Here is a 21,297-nt window from a genome sequence, read left to right as displayed (position 1 = left end):
ATATACATGGCCTTTCAGCGTCCAGAGAAATGCCCAAAGAGACTCTCTATTTAACAGGGCTCAAATTAATTGTTTGTCCACGGGGGCTTCCCCCCCCCCCAAAAAAAGAGCCCCCGTGAGCCTTCTCACGGGGGCTCTTTTATTACTGACGGGGGCTCTTTTTTATACAAATATCCATTGAATTGGTACCTATGATACTCCTCAATTATTTGCTATTTCGTCATTATCATTTCAATCAGCATTTTCCCTCTTAAAAATTTACAAGCTACATAGCTGTTACTAGCCTGTGTATATAATATATACGCATACAACACTGATCTTTATGATGTCTTTAACGTGAAATATCTTCTTCTCCCCTTGCAAACGAAAAAGAAAACAAGGTCATTAAAAGGGATTAAGCGACAAATAATGATTGTGATTCAAAATGATGCGAATATTTGTTTGAATAAGCAATCTTCTTTGTAAAAACAACTTTTACAAATCTCAGCCATATACTGAGTTGAGACGTTCCATTCAATTTAAAATACCTATTACATAATACACTTCTCCTAATCTCAAAGTGATCTTACAGCACAGTGGCAGAATTGCATGGCTGAGATTTATAAAAGTCGTTTTTACAAAGAAGATTCTGGTGAAAAGCATTGCTTATTCAAAAAAAATCCTTGCATCAATTTGAATCACAATGATTATTTGTCGCATATAACCTTGTTTTCTGTTTTGTTTGCAGAGGGAGAAGAAGCTATGTCACGTTAAGAAATCATAAAGATCAGTTGTATTATTTGTATATACATATGATAACAGAACAAATGTTGATTATCAGAATGTCATTTTGGAATACCTCTATACAAATACTACATTGTCTTTAGCCCGTATCAGTAGTAGTATGATCCAATAAAAAGCTATTATTCTTTATTTAATTCAGTATAATGCTTTTCCTCAAAAATAGTTTTGCTATTTTTTTATGGTTGAGACGCTAAGAAATGGTTTCAAATGTACATTACACGAATCCTGAACCATTGCAAAATGATGGTGGTTCTCTCTCTCCATCTCTCTTTATTTTAATCATGCATTATCAACTACATATAAAGCAGCAACCAAAAACTTAGGGTTATCTGAGATAGGTGAAAGTAAGAGTTAAAAAGAAAGTCATGCTAAAACGGCGCTTCACTTCCCCCCGCCCCCTGAAAAAAATAAAATAGATTAGTAGTCCTCCTCTCCAGCATCCCCCCCCCCCCCCCCCCGCTTTAATATCACATTTTCACTTGGCAGCCCAAGAGGGCCGGGGGTGGGAGGAGGGGGTTAAACCCCCTAACCCCCCCCCCCCGTAGATCTGCCCATGTTAGCATATCATTCCACGACATTTTGGTCTTTCTCTTCTCCTCAAAAGGGACTTTTAGATTTGCGTGGACGTGGACGTGGACGTGGACGTGTTACGTTCTTTTAAGGCACTGGCAGTCACAATCATGTGACGTCCTTTTAAGCACTGGCAGTGCCTTAAAAGGAGGTCACACGTTGCAGTCCACGTTCTCATCGTGCAAATCTAAAAGTCCCTAATATTGATTTACTGGTCGAGGTTCATTATTTGCTGAACGAAAAACTTCTCCAGGCCATGACCATGTTTCTGCCCTTGCCCGATCGCCTCCAGCTCCAGCAGCCATGGCGCGGCAGCGGGCACACATACCGCTACTAACGGCGCAGTAGGCCTATAACCACTGCTGACGGCGGCACCTCACTGCGAGCTGAATCAGTAATAATAGGCCTACTCATGAAACGAGAAATCTTGCACGCTAATCTTAGTTCCATTTCATTGGTTTAAGGTTTGAAAATTGAAACTCAATATTGTGTTAAAGTTATAAGAGAAAAGATAATCTTTATTTTATAATTCCACCGGGGCGATTTTTAATTTTGCAATCGCCCCCGTGAGCAACCTGACGGGGGCGATTATGTAGCTCACGGGGGCGAATCGCCCACCGCCCCCGTGTATTTTCAGCGCTGCTATTTAATATCCTCAAAAGTTAACCGACCACTTTTACCAGTGTGTGTATTTTAGTCATCATGCGAATACAGGTATTTGCTGTTTCCATTCAACCAACCAACCAGCCTACCAACCACATAGTATTACGCGCAACTAATGACGTCATAAATATACGATTTCCGTATACGTTAAAATCATAACATATTATTAGCATTACTCCACGCCCTTTCAGACTCTCTATATAATATTCTGAAAAGTTGCAAACTAATTCTACCATTGTGTATATTCTATCATGCGAATACAGGTATTCACTTTTTTTATTCAAAAACTTAACCAACCAATCAACCACATAATTACGTCCAAATGATATGACGTCATAAATATACGATTTTCCTACGTTAAAATCGTAACATATTATTAGTAGTATTACTCCACGCCCTTTCAAGTCTGCTCCGTTTATTTTATGAAATACCGAAATGAGTTGATTTGTGAGTTATAACCTTCTTGCTTTTTGAGACGAAGGCCACCATTAATTGAGCCATGATGTAGAGTAGACAAGATATAAGCTTAGCTTTATAATTGAGCTAATGACCGGGGTCGTTTAATATCGGTTGGTTCCCCCTCGTACGCATGGGTTTACAAGGGGCAGATCCCTCTTCTAAAAACTCATGTCGGGGATCTACCCCCCCCCCTCCCCCTTTCCGCATCACTACTGCCTCCCAATAGCTGGTAGAGTTGGGACTAGCTGGGACTTTTGAAAAGTTGGGGACAGGAATAACGTCGCGAAAAAAATTTGCGCTCTAATATAACATTTCGCTCCAGCCCCTTTCAGACAATCCCGAATTCGTATGTGTATTGAATTAATCTACTATGATAGTTTACCACGATACTGTCGATGATTACACTATCTTGTGATATAGACTCCTATATAACATTTCTACAGATAGGCACTATTTAGGCTCAAGTACTTTCTCAAGGAAACATATTTTAGGAGAACACTTTTTTTAAATTTCTTTCTTATTTTTGATTTGGGACATGCATGATAAACGATAAACAATAATTATGACAAGTAGCCGACATGTATTTCATAATTTGTTAAAACCTTGTGTAGCCTACTCAGATAGGGTGTTATTGGGTCTCGAGTATATGTGCACTGCCTGCATAGAAATTGATAAAGGCATTATTACGTGACTCAATATTGCGACACTGCCTTTCCACATTTCTGCAGGTACTTACAATACTGTCTCATACATATCATATTGTTGGAGAAAATGCGGCGGCAACATGACCAAAGCGGTTTGCACTACAGCCAATTAAAAGCAATGATCAAGAAGAAAATATCAGATCCTATGATTCAGTGAGGTTTCATTCCCCAGGGCCCCATTTCACAAAACTTGTCATCAGTGACAAATGACAGTTTTTGTTATAAGCTAGTGAAATCCTTGCTCCTGATTGGTTATCAGCAGACTCGTCACTGATTGTTGTCATTTGTTATTAAAAAGGGCTTTGTGAAGCGGGTCCCTGGTCACCAAACAATAATTATGACCCCGGTTTTCACATTTCTTTTCGGAAACAATATTCCCTAACCAACTATTCTAAGGCTGCCAACATATTTTGTCCCTTAGAATGTATAATTTTCATGACTTTTTGTTTAAAGTGGTGGGGGAACGGAGTTTCTTCCTTGATATTTTGAAAACTCTTGCATTTACCACTGAGTGTAAAATAGATTTCTTAGAACAACAACAAAGTGGATCCGTGTAACTGATTTAAGGACAAGAGCGTTAAAAACTGGATAAGTACGTTGAAGAAAACAGCTAAGATATATACGTTTTCACCCGCCGATGCACTTTCTTGACAGAATACACGTTTTCCGGAAAAAAGATGACCCCAGCCCCCTTCCCGGATGGTTATCTTTGTCTGACGTTGATGTTCCGGTGGTCTGCATATAAGTATACAGAGCCAACTCAATTTTGTGCTTAATCACAACCAATTTTATCTGTGACAAAAAAAAAACACGTCGGCTTTGATTACTACTAATCAATACGAGTTTTATTGGTCAGCGATAAGTGTGAATAGTTTCAGTACCAATATTCACATTCATGCAGGATTCATGTTATCGATTTTTTTTTCGACATCAGTCATCAGTCCGGAAACAGACTCACTTCCGATCCAAATACAACAGGTGATGTCTGCCAAAGAATACGTCATCTTACTGTTAAAATAAACGAATGGGGAAAAATAACCAAAAATCGAACTTTAAAGGGACCTGCGCAACGCGTCGTAATATCTCTCTCAGGTGTATTGCCACTGGCAGGTCCACACGCCATGCAGAGCCCTCTTTAGTTCCTTCTCCGTCCCTCTCTATCTTAAGCCTTCTTCTTAATTATTTATGACTATATAGGGAAAATATAATTTACCGATGTAGCATAACCGATAAGGTTAAATAGTGGCCTTCGCTATAAAAGGGCGCTGACCCGTTCAACGCCACATGCACCACATACATGCATACATCATAGTGAACTTCAAATTTAGTTTAACTACCATCTTGCCTCTTTTAAGTTCAACACCCCTACCAGCTAGTCGAAATGAGATGGGGATGTAATACGTCATTACTTTGACATCAATTTTGCATCATCATTAATCGTGCATGGACATCATTTAATATACATTGCATGTTAATCATTGGTAGAGGTCGAACAAAGGACACAGAGTTGAGGGAGTGAGAGAGAGAGGAAAGAGAGAAAGAGGAAAGAGAGAGAGGGAGAGAGAGAGAGAGAAAGAGAGAGAGAGACAAAGGGAGAGACGAGAGTGTTAATTAAAAATTTAATTTCCGCCGTTGTGTGAAACAAACCCTACCGGTACAATATACGTACATGCATTTGGTTTTTGTCAGATATTAGGGCAATTTTATAGCTGCATTATTGCATTTTTCGCAAAACCTTGAGAAAACACAAGTCTGTTACCATCACCATGCAGCTGTGTATGGTAGAGTAGGGAATACATGCTTTCCAGGGGGGGGGGGCAGGGGCTGACAACGCAAATGAAGGAGAATCCTCCATCGCCCTGCCCTCCCCACCCCCCCCCCCCCCAAAAAAAAGGGGGGGGAGGGGGACACAATCGAATACGATATGGGTTGTAATGAACGGCAATCAAAAAGAGAACATGAAAAATACTCTATAAAAGCTGTTTTCGTTCAGAAAAAAAATGGTTGATTATGCTGTGACAAATAAATACAAAATTTATAATGGTATATGCTTAAGCAAGAAGAGGGGAAATTCAGCTCCCTAGTCCAAATACGAATGTGGACTGAACTCGAAAGTAGGGCTTCAAACAATGTCCCATTCACAAGGAGTGTTCACAAACAAACAAAACGTATATTGTCCAATCAATTTTATTTTAATAATCAAACAATTCATTGTCGTCAACCAGAATTTAAGCACATAGCATGGTATCGATTCCTGCGCGGATTGAACAGCTGATTAACCAGCTGACATCTGTAATATTCACAATCATCACAACCAATGCGCGCGTGGCAACGTTTAGTTTGGTTCGGTTAAAGAAGGAAACTATGATGAAATATTACATTAATAATAATGTAGATTTCAAATAATCAACATCTTCGTTAGTCCAGAGGCCCTATTCGATGTCAGGGGCGTCCAGTCTATACTATTTATGTATGATTTCTTTTTGTTTAATATCCTCCTGTGTGACTCTGCATTAATTGGTTTCGATTAAACCAGGAATAATCGTGTATCAAATCATATTCAGACCGACATCATGCATCATAGGCAACTCGATACACTGGCACAAAAGTAGATTTTCTAGCTCATTATTATACTGGTATCTGTTTCGTTAATGGTGGCAAACCGATACCCCACACTAAACATATGAGGTTGAAAACACATATCGAATGAAAAGTATCAATATTGACTGAAGGACATTTCCCCCTCGCTTGTTGATATACGCGAATTGGAAGAGAAAACAAAATTGGCATTTCAATTCAAGGCATAATATTATTATGGAATTATTATGGAATGTGTATGTGCGTGTCTGAGAGAGCAATGAATCTGAAGTTGACATTTTTTATAATTAAACTCAATTTAAGCAACAATGAACTTATAATACGATTTGATATCAACAAGACAACAACATGATGAAACAAAACATTATACCAACAATATATTATAACATAATATTAGCAGCACACTTAAGTAAGTAAACTATGATTATTTATACCAATCGTGTGAAGAATATCAAATATGCAGTCACGATATAATAAAAGAACTGGTAATCAGTATCGGGCAAAGGATCAAGTATCAAGTTTCAAGTATCAAGTTTATTTGTCTTCCAGAAAACACATGTGACAAAATATAATAGAGTATAATCATAACAGTACAATGTAGAACAAAGGAAGACGAGGAGACCTTGGTTGAAGCACAGCTTGTTAAGTTAAGGCCCCCTCATATGATGTGACAAAGATAACTTATTTATGAATACAACAACAAATATGGAATATATAAAACTATTTACAAAATACTCTCAGAGAACAACTACCCAACGTTGCATCTAATATGATCTAATATGGACAAACCCAAGCCGACACCAAGTCGAGACATCAATGAGTTATTGCTCTCTGAGTGCAGAGGTCAAGTAGGAATATATGGTATATGTAGTATGTATAGATGAGAAAGAAGAAGAAAAAAGAAAAGGGATAAAGGGGGTTATATGTCAAAGTCAAGAATTAACGAAAAAAAGATCAAGAGTAGAGTTAAATATGCTACAGTACACTAACAATAAAGCTTGATAACACATTCATGTGTCATCGACATACTTGTCAAGAAAATATGACTTAAGTCTACGTTTAAAAACTGAGATACTTGAAGCATTTGTTATGGTAGTATCAAGTGAATTCCAGAACCTGGGGCCAGTGGACATTAGTGTATTCAAAGTGAAGGTTGTCCTTGCATATGGTAAATGGAGAGCAGAAGCCTGTCTAGTATTATAGCTGTGAATTTGGTTATTTCTTCTAAAGATTTGAGCAAGGGCAGGAGGGAGGTCTCCAGAGTGAATGCTAAACATGAGCATTCCAAGTTGCATTGAATAGAGATCTTCTAGTTTTAGAATACTGTTTTCATAATAAAGTAGATTTGTATGTGCACGATAATTTGCTTTACAAATTATTCTAATAACCCGCTTCTGCACAACAAAAAGCCTGTGGATTTGAGTTTTGGATGATTTGCCCCATGCCAACATACCATAATTGATATATGATAAAATAAGAGTAGAGTACAAAATGAACAATACCTCTTGAGGTATACATGATCTCAACTTATAAATAACACCAGTATTTTTTGACACCACTTTACTTAATTTGTCCACATGAGTTTTCCAATTCAGTTTCTCGTCTATGTATATTCCAAGAAATTTCGTTGAAGTTACTCTCTCAATTGGGTTATTATTGAATGCCACTTCGCCTGGCAAAATATTAACTGAATTACTGAACAGTATATAATTAGTTTTCTGAAGATTCAAGGATAACTTATTAGCATTAATCCACTTCATTACTTTTCGAAACTCTTCATTAACAGTTTTCAACAATGTTTGTGGACATCTATGAGAAAAAAATACACTTGAGTCATCAGCAAAAAATATGAATGATAATACACTTGATGAGCGTTGAAAATCATTAATATACAAAATGAATAAAAGTGGTCCCAAAATGGATCCCTGGGGAACACCACATGTTACTTTTTGGGGACTAGAGTCAATTCCATTTAAGGACACATATTGCTTTCTATCAGTTAGATAACTTCTAAACCAATCCAAGGCGACTCCCCTGACACCATAATGACATAATTTACTTAAGAGAATTTCATGGTCTACAGTATCAAAGGCCTTGGAAAAGTCTAAAAATGTACCAATGGTGTGTAAGCGACTATCTAAGGCAGAAGCAAGTTTATCTATAAGGTGTAAGATTGCATGAGTTGTTGTATGCTTCTCCCGAAAACCAAACTGATAATTACTGAAGACACATGTTTTGTTTAAAAATGTTATAGTTCTTACATAAATAATTTTTTCCAGAATTTTTGAAAAACAGGTTAACAAAGAAATCGGACGATAATTTGTCAGTAATTGAGAGTCACCTTTTTTAAAAATTGGTACAACTTTTGCGATCTTCATGTTTATCGGTACAACTCCGCTTGACATAGACAAATTAAAAATATGAACTAGTGGTTGAAGGATACCGACAATAACTTGCTTAATAAGTTCGTTCCCAATATGATCATACCCAGGACTTTTCTTGTTCTTGAGGGCTCTAACAATACCAAGCAATTCTTCTTCATTTGTGGGCACCAAAAATAAACTTTGCATGTTAGGTTCTACTAAGTAATCATGAAAATCAGTTTGACTGTTAGGAATATTTTTTTTCAGATTCGGACCAATATTAAGGATTAAGGTCGCTTGGTGAATTAAGTCTAACCACTGATAATTTTGTTCAAATTCAACCTGTTGTTTTTACTGCAAGGTTTTGTGGAAATTGACAAATCCACTCACAACATACAGATATATTAAGTGGTATATTGTGACCCTCCCCCTTCCCATTGCAAGAAATAAGCAAAAGAAGTGAGATAGTAACTTACGAGACCTATCACTGCTGCTATATGCTCCAGGAATGCGAGTCTCTGTCCAATCACTCACCAATTCGAGTATTAAATGCCAATCCGCGGTTAGTAATATAGCGCTATCAATGATCACATTTTGTAAGCAATCATTCTCGATGTCAATATAATTTATACAGCTTTAACGGCTACATGCTTATCATGACCAATTAGTAATTAGGCTAAGACTTTTCACGGGTTGTGCGTGTGAGATTTACTCTGCAGAGGAAATCCTGCCGGAAGACTCTGGAGCCCGTGCATGTGTATTCTGTACTTTCGTTTAGTTTTCGTTTTCTTTCTTTCTCTTCCATTTTGTACAGTGGTTTTGTAAACATGATATCTATTTTCCTGTGAAATTCAAAGTAAACAGCGTGTTTACTAAACTATTAGACCGAAAAATCAATCTATTTCGTTTGTTCCGTATGTCTGGGCTCACAAAATTCTCGGAGAACTAACGTTTTTTAAAACCTTCTCCAAGCAGACGGATTTTCTGTCTACAGCACTATAAACCGGATTGTAAACTAATGAAAGAATGATGTTTTTGATGAACTGAAGTTCGATGATTAATTGAGTTGAAACCAAAAATGGGAGTTTTGCGGTCAATAAAGGAGGCCAAGAGCCCAATCACGAAACGTTCACAAGATAAAAATAGCTCAAAAAATTATATGTAACCGAAATGTATGTCAATAGACATCATGATGATACAACGTCCAATTAAATCGGATTAATAAGGACAGTAGAGCAACAATACTAGTGAAAATAGGAAGGAGTGGATTAATAGCAATCGTATAAGTCGAGACTGAGGCCAACATAAAGAAAGAAATAACAAAGTACGTTACTTCAAAATGGACTCATGCAGTTTAGATTATTATCATCGCAGTGAATAATTTAGACCGTTCCAGTCACTTAATAATCGCAGTTAATTACTGTACCATACCAGGCACTTAGTATTTATTTGTTTTGTTACAATTCATAATACGGGTAGGGTATGCTTTCTCCAAAACAAGCAGCTACATAAAAAGACCTTTTGAAGCAACCAGGGGGAAGTGAAATCTAGAAATCAGGCACAAAAGATAAACACAATTAATCTTTCCTACCTTCATTTGCAGTATGTCAAAAGCATATACAAACAAAATGCTTCAACGAGATAACGAGGCAATAAATATAATTTATGGACAAGGAAGTTAATAAACATTTCGTTCTGCCCCCCCCCCCCCCCCGGACTCCAAATAAGGTGATTGTACTCTGCCATAATACGGTGACCATGATTATCTTTATTTACCTCGAAACTTTTTATTATGGAAGAACATTTTTTTTTCACCTTTCAAAATGGCCTTTATAATCAGTTAACGTACCATGTCACATAACATAAGCTGAAACGTTAATGAGTCGATATATTTTCTTGATTCATAAAATCTTATTTCTTTAATACTGGACCCTCGTACCAGTCAGTGATCGTGTATGCACTATCACAGATGCCTCCTTTCACGTGTTTCACGCGCACTTATCGGGTGTTAGTATCTCATGGTTCCCAGTTCCTGAGATTTTGTCATGTCTTCCAAGGTTTCTTCCACCCCATTGTCCTCAGTGGACCTCAACCATGAAGTTGACCTGTCATCTTATGAATCATCATCTTAATCTGTATTGGCCTAGAACCAAAGTCAATCCAACCATGGACCCTATACCACAAGGATCCACGGTCCAACAAAGGCTCTCAAACAGTTAGTCATCAAGCGGTCGCTTCCATGACAGGAACTACAGGAAATATATAAACAACACTCGCATTAGCAATCAAAGTAAAGAGCCCAGACTGTACACGATGATGTCATTGATAATAAAGCGGGGTTAAAGCTCATGTATACTTTCGTGAAGCCCCATTCCACTGAAAACATAAGAAATAAGACCATGTTTCCAAAACACTTGTCAATAAATACATGTACATGAATTCTAAGATGCAATAAAGTGTTTTCGCACGCCTACGGTAACGATTGAGCAACGGAGGTATAAACATGAACATGATCTATATATTACCATGATTGAGTCATTCCCTATTTTGGGGCGTACAATTCCAAGCTATTTTGCGCCACGTTATCGACAACGCTTCAGTCTTCATTACATCTTATGATACACAAAACGACCTTGAACTTGCCTGTCCATATTTATTGTACGCATAAGATTTCAATTAATATCCTCAACAATTTTTGAATTTTTATAAACGTAATTTCTATCCAGAGGATTAACAAATCTCACAGTTTCTTTTTCCCCCTTGTGACTCTCGTTTGAGGTCTTTAATATTGTGTGCCAAACATTGCGTGCAACATCCAGCTCTGTGGTGTATTCTCTCAAGATTGTCACCGGGTGCTTCGACATTTTTTTTTTCATTTCTCGAGAGCATTCCATTCATGCCTTGCATAGATGATGTGGGGCAGCGTAAGAAAACGAGAGAAAAAAACTTGCATGACATTCCAGCTAATGCTCTTGGTGCAAAGCAGATGCGGGGGCTGGGGGGGGGGGGGTCAGTGGCGTATCCACTATGAAGCTGGCGTATGCCCCCTATTGTTATATAGAGCCTTAGGAAATGCAATACTGCTTGCAGTATATGGGGATAACAGATCTCCCCCCCCCCCCCCCCTCCGGAGGGGATTCCACCCCTTGTCACGTGGGGCCGTATCATCGTTAAAAAAATGCAAAATTGCTGTTTAGAATGTATGTAATTCTTAGTATATAGATCACCCAGTAAATAAGATGAAATTTCAAACTTCATGAGGGCAACGAAATGTGGTCACAGTTTCAGGATTCAGAAAAAGCTTGTTTTAAAATCATTTTCATTTCATTTCCTCGGAGAATTTCTTGTCTGGCTGCTAGTCTGGCTGCTAGCCAACCATTAGATTTTAGCAAACTTATTGAAAGGAGATCAGTCTTTATTAAAACATGATTTAATCGCAGTGGCCTCCGTTTTATGGTCCTTTACTCTCTATTTTTGTTTACTCGTCCGTGTATACTTACTTATTGTCACATTGGACCAAGAATATCGACTATTACGTAAGTCATCCCAGGCCCCTGTAACCTTGTCAAGGTATATTGTACTGTTGTGGAAAGCGATCTACAAAACTAATCTATGCCTACTGAATATGAAGGACGTCGTGTCGTCTCTGCAAATCTTGATAAATTAATTTGAGATAAGTTTCGATCGTGAGAAATTAATTTGTTTATTCTTTATGAGGCAAATTCATTGTAAGGTAGACAAAGAAACAATCACCTTTGATGTTTCTCCCTTGTATGAAAACAGTGTATACAATTATATGTTTCGGCTTCGTGCGTTTCATTAACGTTATTTAGAAAACAGCAGTAAAACCACTATATCGATTAACCGAAAATAAATTCATTGGAAAGATTGTAATCCGTTTACTCCCAACATAAAGACCTACATAATTATTTGCGCATAATTCAAACGCTTTCAATATTTCGACTAAATGTTTATCTAACATTCCTAAATTTGGTTCTTTGTTTTTGCAAAATAAAAAAAACGCCCTAGACCCTAAACCGAACCTCAACTATCCAGGGAAGTGGATAATGTTGGCCTCTCTTCTCAATTTGCAAGAGCAAGCCAACCTCCTAATAGTCCCCCTTCTCCGGGCCAATGGTGGTCTGATTATGCCACTTACCACGCGTCCTCACTTGTCAAAAGGAGGAAGTCCGGGGCCTTTAAGCTAGATGACAGAGCCAATTTATTCTTAAGAGTATTCATTTTCAGTGTTCAATAAACAGCGTGATATGAATTATGACAAGTTTACCCTGACCCATGGACGTTCTGACCTGCTTCAAAGACGTATCCTTTCACAACTTGCCCTAAGATCTTTTGATATTTTCTTCTACATCTATTCTTCTAATTTGCTTGGACGACTTCGCATAAAGTATAATACGACATGTTAACAAATATTAATATTTTGGTCAAACATTCTTTCAGTTATACAACAATCGTTCAACAAAGGATATCGGTTATGATTGTGACACGCATCCTGACTGACCACGATATCGGTAGGTCCTATAGTTTGTGGTTTTGATTCTCTATTTTCTCTCTTATTCTAACTTTTATTTCATTTTGTCTAGAGGCAGAAAACTGCAGAAACAAAATGTGCAATTTGCTACATCAGGATTGAAATACTTTTAACTAACCCGCATTGCTTTGCTGCATGCTATAGCGATTCATGTAAGGTTTATTTCATCAAGAACAGAAGAACACAATAATCGAGAGTATAGGCCCAATGTTTGTTATCATTTTGGGCCTTATTATCTACATAGTAGTTTGTATAATCAGGGAGGTGACTTAATAAATCCTTGGTTGAATCAAACAATTAAGCCAAAGAACAATGGTATGATAAATATATATATATACATTCATGGTTTATGAGTGTAATGAACTTCGAAAATAACGCCATGACCCGGACACTACCAAGGTCTTATTGCTAGAGTAGGGCAAACGATGTCATCCTGGTCATGCTGGTATCAAGATTGGCTTTCTTTTTGGTAAACAAAATACAATGCATAAAATATTAATTTTCATCAACATCAATAATGGTAATAAAAGTAGCATCGTCATCATCAGCAGCAGCAGTAGTAGCAGTAGTAGTAGTAGTAGTATAGGAGGAGGAGGATGGGGAGGAGGAGGAGGAGGAGGGGGAGGAGGAGGAGAAGGAAGAGCATAGAGATTATTTTACCTTATTAAATGATATTTTTGCCAATGTGTGTGAAAGACTAAATTGCATATGTAAACCATATCGAGTCCCATCAATAGTAGCAAGAAAGCTGTATAGGATTTCATAAATCTTAAGTACGTACCATTTTTAGAACAACTCCAGAGGACGCCAAAAGGAACAAGAGTTTATTATTCTAAACAATACATATATTTTTGGAAAGATCTGCTATACTTTTTTGGTATAAAGGACACTGCACGTGCTTGGCATGTCTCCAACTGTACTTTCTATGGTTGTCCCATTCTATGGTAGGTCCATGTAGGGAGTGGTTGTCCAAAGTTCTTTGATTTGAATCACCAACCCCCAGCTGATGGGAGAACAAAAGCGAACCAAACTCCCTTGTTATGAAAGTTATATCGGTCCAGGTCCAAGGGAAGGTCTATTAAACAAAAGGGTATACCTTGCGAGTATAATGTTTTCACAAAACCACAATTCTACATGGTTATGTCTGAATGCATTATACAAATACAATTTGTCGACATCAATACCGAAAAGTGGGTAGAGGTTTCGAGGTTTGAGCGGCACATCCCCGTTGAAACCAAAATGAGTACCCCCCCCCCCCTCCATCCTATAACCCCGGCATCCAAATAGTATATTTAAAAATTCCACCGAAATAATAATTTGCATTGTGTTCAACTTACTATAATATCATTCTCTAAATTAATGGCAATGAAAAGCAGGATAAACGCATAGCAATGAATAAACCTGTAATTATACTAACATTTAATATACGGGACGGTGATTTCATTCGAGACAAATTTTGAATGTTACTTGTATTCAATGAAATTATAAAGAAGAGCTTGTGTCATGCAGATTCTCAGTGAAATGCAAATGATATACAACGTGACTGCAAAATAACAAGTCTAGACTCGAGATAATTGAATTACTATCGTTTAAACGGCGACGTTTCAAACACCATGTCATAAATATATGTTCTCTTTCACACTATCCAACGTGCATGCAGTAGTTGGAAATTAAGTCTGGGGGCTATTTTTGAGTCGTGCTACTCGCCTGCACGTGTTCAGATGACTAAAAATAAATCTCAGCAGGTCTGTCTCGCAGGTCTTAATCTAAAGAAATTAGACGTGCCACGTCAGGCCTAACTATAAATATTGTTGTTGTTATTACTGTTATTATTATCATTATTATTTTTTATTATTATTATTAACACTAGGCCTATTATTATTATCGTTGCTATTATCATCATTATGATTATCATTATTATTATCATCATTATCATTATTATCATAAGTAGTATAGTAGTAGTCGTAGTAGTATCATTATTATCATCATTATCAACGTCATATCCATTATTATGATACTAATAAACCGCTCATAATTTTTAAATCTCCGCGATTTTCTGTTTTACAAGAACGAAGCTCGACGGGAAACCATGCAATCTTGTGCAACAATGAGCCTAATATTCTCCCTTTTCACTAAACTTCAGCCAAGTTCGCATGTGACCTTTAAATATATTAGAGATGCATAACAACCGATGGTTAAAGGTATATAAACAACAGCATGATTTCTACTTTTCAAACATTTAAACAAAAGCCTTTTATAATGATGCAAAGACATTATAATATGACTTAAGCATTGTGAACGGGTGGTAACATACAAGACACTATTTAAAAAGCACACCGAATAATATTTCTCTGAAATTGACTACATACCAGCTACTTTGCATTTGTTTTAAATAAACAATCCAGAATGAATTAGAGCCATGTTCTCTCGACATACGATTCCCATACCAGAGCTTTTGATTTATATTTCATATTATATTAGCATAATCAGTGTCAGTGGTATCAGTGGAAAAACGACCCGACTATTTGGTGTTTGTCTCTTTTCCCATGACATGACGTTGAAAGCGGAAGGAAGATGGCACTTAAAGGTGTCCTATGTCCAATTCCTGAGAAGCCACACTTATCGTCTGTTATCGAGGACGTCACACCGATCCTTACATGATTACACGACAAACTTCCTCCTTCTACCAGGTGTATGTTACCGAGGAAATTGGATTGGCAGCCAAGCATTGTTTGTTACATGTTTTGTACAATCCCGTGAACAAAACATAATTATTATTCGTGTGGTTTATCAAACCCCACCACAAAAACAATCCTTAGCATATGCTATGCCAATGGGTATAATATAGATGGGGCAGAAGCAACAGCCGTCCCTAGATCTTATGACGGATTTGCAATGATTTTGCTGACATTTTAAACGTTCTGACAGTATTTTAAAGACTATATAAAGAAAATAAGAGCCTTTTAGTCCTGTCCGAGAGAAGCTGTTACTCATAATGTTCAATATTAGTAACAATCCTCAGCATATGCCAAAGGGTATGGGGCAGGAGCAACAGCCATCCCTAGATCATTTTCGATGTTATTTCTGACACTTTAAACATTATGTCAGTAGACTATATTCAGAAAATACGAGCCTTTTAGTCCTGTCCAAGACAAGCTGTTACTCATAATGTTCAATATTAGTAACAATCCTCAGCATATGCCAAAGGGTATGGGGCAGGAGCAACAGCCATCCCTAGATCCTATGACGCATTTTCGATGTTATTTCTGACACTTTAAACATTATGTCAGTAGACTATTTTCCAGAAAATACGAGCCTTTTAGTCCTGTCCAAGACAAGCTGTTACTCATTTTAAATATGAGTAGCAATCCTTAGCATATATGCCAAAGGGTATGGGGCAGGAGCAACAGCCGTCCTTAGATCCCGTGACGGATATTTCGATGATATTACTGGCACTCCTACATTCTGTCAGTACTTAAAGACTATTTTCAGAAAATAAGAGCCTGTTATTCCTGTCCAAGAGAAGCTATTACTCATGTTTAATGTTAGAAAATTTGCTTAGCCCCCCCCCCTCACATTTTGCTAATGTTTTGTTCATAAAAACGTACACCAAGGCAAATTAAAGAGTCAGTCATCTCAGCATTCCTTCTTGTTGCATTACATGATAATCATTTTACTTTTCTTTGCTCATAATTATATTAAGCATAATGAACAAAATAGATTAAGGTCTCACGACGGCTTAATGATGATGCTATCCTTCCAATAGTCTAATATAAGTATACTTACAAAAGAAGGTAGGTGCGGTGATATGAAACTGCTGACGGACTCTCTCCATTTTCTAGAGTTTGATTTCTCGAATTGCGTTTGAGCCATGTTGACAGCTTGAGGGATTTTCGTCGATAAAATTCGGTCACTGAGCACAGTTATGAAATATCACAATTTAATGTAGATTATTGGTTACGTAGATGCATCTTAGCAGAAAAGTGTGGATTAAAAGCGAAGTGTTTGTCTCTCTTGAACGAGCTACGATGCATGAACTGACGGCAAAACTAATACGATTTTCCAAAATATTTATTATTATATAATTACTTAGTCACTTTTCATCCACTCATGTATCGTCAGCATTTTTTTTTTACTGAAGCCTGTGAAATACTGCGCAGAAGAGAAGTTTTCCCGTATCACCAAGTACCAGACAGATATTAGCCGGTAGCTTTATTTCTCTTTATTCTCCACGAGCAGCGTTCATGCAATGCTCGCGATTCCGTTGTGTTCAGTGTTCACACTATTCAGACGAAACACTAGACCGTGACAACACCGTGATTATCAACTTAGTTTGACCTTCTCAGGGATGATGACTTTCACAACTTCAAAAAGAAATTCTGTAGAAGGAATAATGAGAACATTGAGTAGAACATGTACAGACCTATGTACAACGATGTGACGAAACGGTGTTGCTCTCCTGCTGGCGGCGAGTCTTGTGCAGACAGTCCGGGTTTGCTGGTACGATCATAATTATCATTCGATAGCTCGCTTTGATCAGAGAGGTGAGACATCCCTGTTTTGATTCACCGCTCTCATATAATTATGACGTCACATCTACGCTGCCCAATCACGATGCATATTCACATGATACACTTTCGTTATATAGATTGTATATACTGAGTTTTATTGCATTTCATCATGAAACAGATAAAATAAAGAAAAACCTACCGATTTTCGATTGCTGCCGTGCTAGTTCGGTTTGTTAAAGTTGGAGGGGGAAAAGATGGCTTAATTCAAACACCAATGACCCCAAAATACCGAACCAACTGGTTTCTGGTATTCTATTGTTAAACTTTAAGATGATGCTGAATATAGAAAGTACATGTGGTACTCGTTAATAAGTTTTTTGTTTTTGTTTTTTGTTTTGGTATAATTTATGGCCTAGTGATGTTTACACTGCCCCTGTCAAGCCTCAAGGCCGTTCTTACATCGGAACATTTTCTTTTGTCTATTTTATGAGGGATATTCCATCTCCTCCTAGCTGATTTAATGTGGGCACCAACAGACATTTATGGGTCAGAGCAAAGAAATTCGGGAACAGAACTAAATGACGCAATTTGTCTAATTAACCATATTTAGTTTACTCCAAATCCACCGAAAGTCACCTATTACAAATCACATTTTCCAACTGCTATATATAAATACCTGCATCACATAGATCACTTGACGAACAGTTATGATAAAAAGTCATAACTATCAAGTATCAAACGAGTTTCAGAGCTACTGATTATGTGAGTTAGCATAATACGTGATCCTAAAATTAAAATCAAAATATGTTCCACATAAGTCGTCGAAAACTGGTTTCTTTGACCGATTTTAAATCTTTATAAATACATTTCTTCACGTACGCATACACATTAAGAATAATTATGAACACGCCTGCCTCATTATTAACGTTGACATCATGATTATGACCTCTCTAAATTGAATCAAAAAGGTTTTCAATTCTTCCAATAGGTCTAATGAGTAGTACGGTCTCGGTTTGATTATTAACGATTATGTTTCACTCTCGGCGTAACAATCCCAAGTCAAACCCTTTTCCTTTATCGCGATGTTGCTTTGTTTAATTTATATAGTTTCGGAGCTGTAGAACCATTTCCCTAAGTATATTCGCTAACATTGCATTGCTGTTTTCATTCATTGCTCGCCTTTTGTCTTGTTTTGATGCATTATGCGAAGAAGCGTTTGCTCCATGATATCCTTCTGCGGGAAAAATGCAAACAACAACATTCATTCCTAACCAAATCAAAAAAATTCAAAAAAAAAAAAAAAAAAAATTCAAAAAATAAATAAATAGGAGGCGGCCCCCAAAAAGGAAGCGGGCGGGGACGCTAAACATGTATATTTTTTTAATGGCCTGAATGGCAAATAAAGTTCTTGGTGGTTTTAATTTAGACACTCTCTATATATCTATTTACACCCCCCGCCCCCCTCTAGAATCCCGCGGATTTCCGCGGGTCCTGCTAGTAACATTTATAATTAAATATGCGTAGGTTCAATTGGCAAGCATGAACCTTGAAAAACGTCATTTGGTAGATAAATTTGTTTTGGTTTCTATTTAACAAACATAACAAAAAATAATACTAATACATGGACATTTACCGAGAAAATCCTAATTATGGAAACTATAATATATAGTGTTCAATAATTGGTTGAATGAAGAGGGTTTGTGTAATTTCGGTACATGTTTTTGTTTGTTTTGTTCCAAAAAAATAAACGTTCCGTGGCAGAAAATTATGTATAGAAAATTCTATTTCTTTTTCAAAACATTCCTTCAGCATGAATCTTCACGGTTTCTAAATATAACAATTGGTCATATCGACGGAAACTATATAATATTAAACGTGGGCCTATATATTGTTCTATACACGGTATGCATGACGAGAGATTCAAATAGATTCGGTAATCAACGTACCCTTTATATCTGATCTTTCAATTAGCTCTGTAACAGGAAACAGTGTTTTATTTTTGTCTTTACGCATGCATTCCTACGGCATTCATGCAAATCACACAAATACTTGGGGACAAGCTACGACAGAAATAGAGATAGAAACATATTAGAAATAAAAACTACGATAAATGAGTATAGAAACAACGTCAATCCGCATGTAACCTCTTGATGCATGGTGCATAATCAAATACTATAAATAGTGCAGTTCATAAACAAAATTGATTACCATGATTATGAACAATTTGATATGCATGTATCACCCCATGATATACAGCATGGAGTTTCTTGACCTATCCTATACCCTTCACCTTCATCACTCTAGCGGTAACATCGTCACAGCCACAATAATATAGTCTATACATTTTTAGAAACAATGACATCCTGTTTATTTTTTAGAAACAATGACATCCTGTTTACATTATTTTGTTTGTTAACAATTGCCATAATAATCTATATTTCTGCTTGATCATGGTGATAAACAATGAATTATTGGTTAATGAACCCCTTTCGTGTTTCATTGCTTTGTACTCTATCACAAAGGACCCTGTCATCTGCAGTTTGTTTCCCCATTAAATTTCATCGGTCATCCAACCTAGCTGATGAACCATACGTCATGATTGTAATCAAGGTTTATTAATTGTTTCAAGTATTCTGACCTATGAATGCAAAATGACATAAAAGTGGAACTGACCTTGATTCTATATGTATAGGTTTTGTATAGCCATAGGTCACGATCTTCTATACTTGTGTTGCAAATTGGTGTTGGTCTATACTACCCTATACTGCTCCTAACTTTCCCTCGCCATCATCATGCCTCGTGTATCGCGATGCTTCAGCATAATTATGCTTATGCATGACTTGAACTTCAAGTTCAATACTATAGGATTAAAGAAAGCTCACAATTGCAACGCCGAAACTTAAATCACAAACATTTCTGGATACTTACCACAGTATCTTGGAAGAATGAAAACCCAAATCAGATAAACGGCATTCTAAATTGTGTTCCAGTGATGTTTTACATCCAAACTTCTCTCAGTATGTTGATAAACTGCCACTGGAGCCAGAGAGCACGTTTGATGGGACTGCGACTGGAAGAAAAACTTGCTCATTTACCGGTAGTCTCTTGATGCATACTCTTTTGTAGCACCTGATCTAGCAAAGAGCAATAACGTTAATTACTCACAAATGATTAAAATCAGACAACCTTATTCCGATCCAAAAATCAAAATTATGTGTATCCTTGTCGACTAACAGCACAGTAATAAATTCTCACATTTAAAGCTCTTTTAGTAGTCACCTTTAACAAAAATTATGACTGAATTAAACGACAACGATTGGCGTTCAACCCGACTCCAGAAACCGTAGCAGACGACACGACCCTGTTCTTTGTTAGAACCTCGACCACGGGACACATATGTTTTTACAGTTGCCGCGAACAAAGAAGCCTGGTTTTGTGTACGGCTCGTTGGATCCAGAAGAAGGTGTCCGACCATGGTACCAGCTGAAAGCAGAACTAATTATCCTGTGCTTGAAACCAATAATCACCTACAAAACTAAATTTAATTTAATTTGAATATATATATCATTATAATGTAAACTAGAGGGGGTTTACTCAACTATAAAATGTTTTAAAAAAGAAGAAGAAAACAGAAACTGTTATCATAATTGTAGACTCTTATTGATTTAACAAATAGACATGAAACAAATCAACATAATTATTGCAATAAAATTTGTGACATGGAAGGATTATCGTCTAGGCAAACAAGATAAGACAAGACAACAAAGTAAAACAAAATGTATAGGAAGAAAATCCTCAAACAAAACAAAGTCATGAAACATAAATTGGCGGACCATCAGATTGGGGGTCACTCCCCCCCCCCCCCCCCCCCCGCCCGAAACAAGAAGCTATATTGCTGAAAGCCATGATATTTATGTTCTATCTTTTAATCTGTAATCGTAATAACGAATACGCTATTGTCTAGTGTGTTGTGTTTTTTTCCAGTGATGCCCCCGACCCCAACACCCCCCCCCCTCCTCTCTCTCTCTCTCTCTCTCTCTCTTTCTTCTCTCTCTCTCTCTCTCTCTCTCTCTCTCTCAGGCGCTCTCTCATTT

The 21,297-nt window shown here is 37.1% G+C and overlaps 1 protein-coding gene across 3 annotated transcripts in view; it reads right to left on the bottom strand.

Annotated features, from left to right (window-relative positions):
• LOC575267 (E3 ubiquitin-protein ligase MARCH8) overlaps nucleotides 1–20,241 on the bottom strand; it is a 31,622-nt gene extending 11,381 nt beyond the window's left edge. Inside the window, exon 1 of one of the 3 annotated variants that reach the window (XM_011663562.2) lies at nucleotides 20,132–20,241. Coding sequence is in view for 1 of the 3 variants with exons in the window: in XM_775680.5 (XP_780773.3) it covers nucleotides 16,479–16,565 (87 nt within the window). In the remaining 2 variants the exon portion in view is untranslated. Of the gene's footprint in view, nucleotides 1–8,616; nucleotides 8,895–16,478; nucleotides 17,103–20,131 lie in introns of those variants that run through there. The other 2 variants (XM_775680.5, XM_030972212.1) reach the window with 2 other exon arrangements.
• Between the last annotated feature and the right edge of the window lie 1,056 nt (nucleotides 20,242–21,297).

This window comes from Strongylocentrotus purpuratus, unplaced genomic scaffold (assembly GCF_000002235.5).
Source record: "Strongylocentrotus purpuratus isolate Spur 01 unplaced genomic scaffold, Spur_5.0 spur5_scaffold_6, whole genome shotgun sequence".
NCBI lineage: Eukaryota > Metazoa > Echinodermata > Echinoidea > Camarodonta > Strongylocentrotidae > Strongylocentrotus > Strongylocentrotus purpuratus.
Note: the sequence above shows the minus strand (reverse complement) of the source record. Positions and strands in the feature narration are given on the sequence as shown.